We start from the raw sequence: 4,945 nt of genomic DNA, 5'->3' as shown, positions 1-4,945 counted from the left end.
CCTCCATTAAAACTTCAGAAAAACAAAAGTGTGGAAAGGCAGGGGGAGAGAAGGGGGAAGAGGTGGAAAGAAACCAATTAAGCCTTTTAGGTCAGTTTAAAGTACAGGCTACCTGCAGCAAATTAAGTAAACTGAGGGAAAGAAGCAGGAAAGGAAGAAAAGGTTATAGTTAGCTCTGAAACAAGAGTAGGCTCCCTGGGTTGAAACAGCTGGGAACCCTCACCCCCAGGTTCTCATCCTGGCTCTGGGAGAAAAGTGGGGGTTGCTATCTGCTCCTGCAAACCCTGCCATTTTCCACCTTGAAACCTTTTCTTCTTTTTTTTTCTCCACTCCCCCAGGACCAACTCCCAGCTCCTGTCTCTAAGCCCACGTCCAGACTACAGCCTAAAATCGATGTGCTTAAAATCGATTTTATAAAGCAGGTTTTATAAAATCGATTTTGTGCATCCACACTAGAGGTACTTACATCGATGTTGAGCGTCCATTTTCCCTGGCGTCCATCTTTTGCTTGAGCGTTGCACTCTGGGTACCTATCCCACAGTTCCTGCACGGGTCCCTGCCCTTTGGAATTATGGGTTACTAGCCCAGTGCATGATGGGATCAAAGTCCCCGTCCTGGGTGGTTCTGGGTACAGCTTCCCCCCCCCCTTCCTGTAAACGGCACACAGTCAGTTAGCGCTGTTTTTACTGGCTGCAGTGAGGGAAACGACATTTTGCAGCAAGCATGGATCCAGGTCTGCTCTTGTCCTTGATCGCGAATACTGTAAATAATTCACGCATTCTCGTTCTATCACTGCTGACCCATGATGCAGAAATGCAAGAGAGAATGCTTGAATGCGGGGACGACAGCGATGACGAACTGGAGAACGAGTTTTCTGACACCCCGGGCCCCTGCACGTTGGAGCTCCTGACGGTTATGGGTGAGGTTCTACCCGTTCCGCGCCGCTTTTGGGCACGGGAAACAAGCACTGACTTGTGGGACCGCATAGTCCTGCAGGTGTGGGATGATTCGCAGTGGCTGCGGAACTTTCGCATGCGTAAGAGCACTTTCTTTGAACTTTGTGACTCGCTTTCTCCTGTCCTGAAGCGGCATAATACCAGGATGAGACCAGCCCTCACAGTGGAAAAGCGAGTGGCAATAGCCATATGGAAGCTTGCAACGCCAGACAGCTACCGGTCAGTCGGTAATCAATTTGGAGTGGGCAAATCTACTGTGGGGGCTGCTGTGCTGGAAGTATCCAAAGCAATCATTAAGCTGCTGCTTCGAAAGGTTGTGACTCTGGGAAACGTGCAGGCCATTGTGGATGGCTTTGCTGCAATGGGATTCCCTAACTGTGGGGGGGCCATAGATGGAACCCATATCCCTATTTTGGCACCGGAACACCAGGGTGCCCAGTACATAAACCGCAAGGGGTACTTTTCGATGGTTCTGCAAGCCCTGGTGGATCACAAGGGACGTTTCACCAACATCCACGTGGGATGGCCAGGAAGGGTTCACGACGCACGTGTCTTCAGGAGCACTACACTGTTTAAACGGCTGCAGCAAGGGACCTACTTCCCTGACCAGAGAATAACAGTTGGAGATGTCCAAATGCCTATAGTTATCCTTGGGGACCCAGCCTACCCCTTGATGCCCTGGCTAATGAAGCCATACACAGGCAGCCTTGACAGTGCTCAGGAGTTGTTTAATTACAGGCTGAGCAAGTGCAGAATGGTGGTAGAATGTGCATTTGGCAGGCTTAAGGAGAGATGGCGAACGCTTCTTACTCGCTCAGATCTTAGCCAAACCAATATCCCCTTTGTCATTGCTGCTTGCTGTGTGCTCCACAATCTCTGTGAGAGCAAGGGGGAGGCCTTTATAGCGGGGTGGGAGACTGAGGTAAACCACCTGGCCGCTGATTATGCGCAGCCAGACACCAGGGCAATTAGAAGATCTCACCAGGACGCTGTGCGCATCAGAGAAGCACTGAAAAGTAGCTTCCTCATGGGCCAGGGTACAGTTTGAATGATGATTTTCCTTTCAATTGATTGCTGCCCTCCCCGTCTATGCAGTGTTGCTGCTGCAAGATACTTTGCCTGCAGCATTCCTCAATTGCTTGCTTAGGTTACTTGCGACAGCTGTCCATTGGAAAACATATAATTCTGTATTTCCCAATTATTACCTACCTCCACCATTAGCTGCTTCCGTCTGCTGCTAGGCACTGTACCTGCAACCTTCCTTAACTGCTTTTTTATTGAAAATAAAGTTACTACTATTTGTTACAAGAATTGTGTTCTTTATTTAAAATCAGACCCTTTCATCAATCAAGCATCATGCTTGTTGTTACAATACTGTGCATGAAATTTCATACTCAGCGTTCTATGAGGGACGGAGCGAGGGAGGTTTGGAGGAAGGGGGAGGGAGGTTTGAAAGAAGAAAGTGCATCAGAGAAGACAGAACAAGAATTCTCATGGACCAGGTTACGGTATGGCTGCTTTCTTTGTTTTCCCTTTATTACTCATATCCCCAATTGTCAAATCCTGATGCTGATAACTAGCTTCCGTGCAGCTTTCCAAAGCTGCTTGCTTTACTTCATTACCAAACTACAGTCACACTGCCTTAATAGCATGACCTGAGAGTAAAAATAGGCAAAGGTGCCATGGGAGAAGTTTGGATCATTAGAGGAGGGAAAAAACAGGACACAAAGGGCTTTTCAATTTAATGAAAGCCTTCTGGTTGGAGTGTCCGCAGCGGTGGAGGGGGCTGGTGCAGAGAGCCTTCCCCCACGCATTCTTACACGCCTGGTTCTGGAAGGTGTGGGACAGGGTGAGTACTGAGGGAGGTTATACACGGGCTGTAGGGGCATTCTGAAACCACGGAGCTCTTGCAGCATATCGCGGAGGATGTCAGTCTGATCACGAAGAAGATCCAGAGTTGCTGCTCGCCAGCGCTGATCTTCCTGCCACCTGACATCATTTTTGGCGTCCCTCCTGTCTTCGCGTTGGTCCCTCCTGTCTTCGCGTTGACTGGCAGCCTCCCTGTACTTTGCGACCAATTGTTTCCAGTCCCCCTGCTGAGCTCTCTCTGTACGGGTTACTGCCATGATTTCGGTGAACATGTCCTCACACGTCCTCCTTTTCCTCAGTCTTCTTATGATACCCCCCCCCCACGTAGAGGAGAAGCGAGAGGGAGGCTGGAGAAATGTGCAGCTGTGTGTGGGGGGGTGGGGATTGGAAAGAGTGATAAAAGAATCATAAGAGACACATTTCACACAACAATGCATACAGTCTTTCTCCTCACTGACCTGTGCCTGTTACCGAACCTTGAACATGTCACTTTACCACAAGGTCGCCTTAGGATTCCTTTAATACTTATTGCTTGTGGCTGAGGACAGAGATTTCTGCTCAGACGCAGGTCAGGGGAGCACACACACCGTGTCCGGAGAAAATGGTAAGTTAATAATGGCTAGTAATCCCTGTAGTAGATTTTACTGGTAATCAAGCTAGTCTCCTTCCCCGGTTTGCTCTCGCGTTCCCCGAACAAGCAGGTCTCCTTCCCTGCGGTTTGCTGGGTGGTTCGGGGAACGCGAGAGCAAAAAGCGGCGAAGCTGGTCTCCTTCCCCGGTTTGCTCTCGCGTTCCCCGAACAAGCAGGATGAATCCGCCCTGTTACAATGGAGACTTTTCTAAAAACCACCTCATGGGTCACTGTTTTAGGAAAGGTTTTTAATCTACTTGGTCAGTGACTCTAAGTACAGGTAGTGATTTGAAGCACCCAGTAAAAAAGGCTTACATTAAACCGAAGCTTTTATTAAAAGAAATTACACTCACCAGAGGATGGTCCCTCAGCTTCATTTTCTGGAGTACTGCCTTGAGATGGCTGGCAGGGAACCTCAGTAAGGGTGAGGAAAAGATCCTGGCTGTTTGGGGGGATAAAATGCTCTGTGCTCTCTGCTGGAGCCTCCTCCTCTTGGTCCTCATCATACTGATCATCGCCATCAAATAAATCTTCCGTAGTGGCAGGAATCACGACCCCCACCTCTGAATCCACAGACAAGGGGGGGTTCGTCGTTGCGCTGTTCCCCAATATTGCGTTAAGCTCGTCGTAGAACCGGCATGTTTTGGGGGCAGAGCCTGACCTGCCCTTTGCTGCTTTGGTCTTCTGATACGCCTGTCTGAGCTCTTTCACTTTCACTCGGCACTGTAACGAGTCCCTGGTATGTCCCCTCTCCCGCATGGCATTAGAAATTTTTTCAAAGGTTTTCTCATTTCGTCTGCTCGAGCGCAGTTCTGAAAGCACTGACTCTTCTCCCCATACAACTATCAGATCGAGTAACTCCTGTGTGCTCCATGCTGGAGCTCTTTTCCTATTTTCAGGAGACTGCATTCTACTCTCTGCTGCTGAGAGCTCCACGCTGTGCAAGCAGGAAATGGAATTTCAAAGTTCCCGGGGCTTTTCCTGTTTACCTGGCCAGCAGAAGAGTACCTTTACCTGTGTAGAGCGGCCACTAGAGCACTGTGGGATACGTCCCGGAGGCCATTAACTTTGATGTCCGTCCACACTATCATAAAATCGATTTTAAAAAATCGATTTTGGGGTTACTCCTCTCGTTTAGATGGAGTTCCAAAATCGATTTTAGGGACCCTTAAAATCGATTTTATGCACTCTGTAGTGTGGACGGTTACAGCTTTAAATCGATTTAGAGCTCTTAAAATCGATTTAAAGCTCTAGTCTGGACCTGCCCAATAGCTGGTCTGCTTCTGACTCTAAACCCTGTTGTGCCAAATCATCTTTAACCACCCTAACTAATTTACAACACTGCAGCAGCCCTTGCTGAAACAGCACCAAACTTGAAAGATTATTGGCAGCTTCCTGTAATGCTGCCCTTACTTCAAACCTCTCACAAGTGGACTGAAGTGCTTCCTTTCCCTGGAAGGCATCCAGTTCCCATGGGCAGGGACCTTCTT

General features: G+C 48.8%; 1 protein-coding gene across 1 annotated transcript; it reads right to left on the bottom strand.

The window, feature by feature from the left end:
- Positions 1-2,509: 2,509 nt before the first annotated feature.
- On the bottom strand, positions 2,510-4,710 carry LOC127034224 (zinc finger and SCAN domain-containing protein 29-like). Its single transcript, XM_050922844.1, has 2 exons — positions 3,809-4,710; positions 2,510-3,188 (listed from the first exon to the last, which is right to left on the bottom strand). Exons 1-2 carry the CDS (start codon positions 4,362-4,364, stop codon positions 3,130-3,132), a joined length of 615 nt encoding a protein of 204 aa, XP_050778801.1. The 5' UTR covers positions 4,365-4,710; the 3' UTR covers positions 2,510-3,129.
- Between the last annotated feature and the right edge of the window lie 235 nt (positions 4,711-4,945).

Source organism: Gopherus flavomarginatus, chromosome 1 (genome assembly GCF_025201925.1).
Source record: "Gopherus flavomarginatus isolate rGopFla2 chromosome 1, rGopFla2.mat.asm, whole genome shotgun sequence".
In the NCBI taxonomy this organism is placed as follows: Eukaryota; Metazoa; Chordata; order Testudines; family Testudinidae; genus Gopherus; species Gopherus flavomarginatus.
Note: the sequence above shows the minus strand (reverse complement) of the source record. Positions and strands in the feature narration are given on the sequence as shown.

Coding starts and splice junctions, on each gene's coding strand:
- LOC127034224 (XM_050922844.1), bottom strand. CDS start 4,364: ATGCAGTCTCCTGAAAATAGGAAAAGAGCTCCAGCATGGAGCACACAG. Junction 3,189..3,808: donor AGCTGAGGGACCATCCTCTG/GTGAGTGTAATT, acceptor CCCCACACACAG/CTGCACATTTCTCCAGCCTC.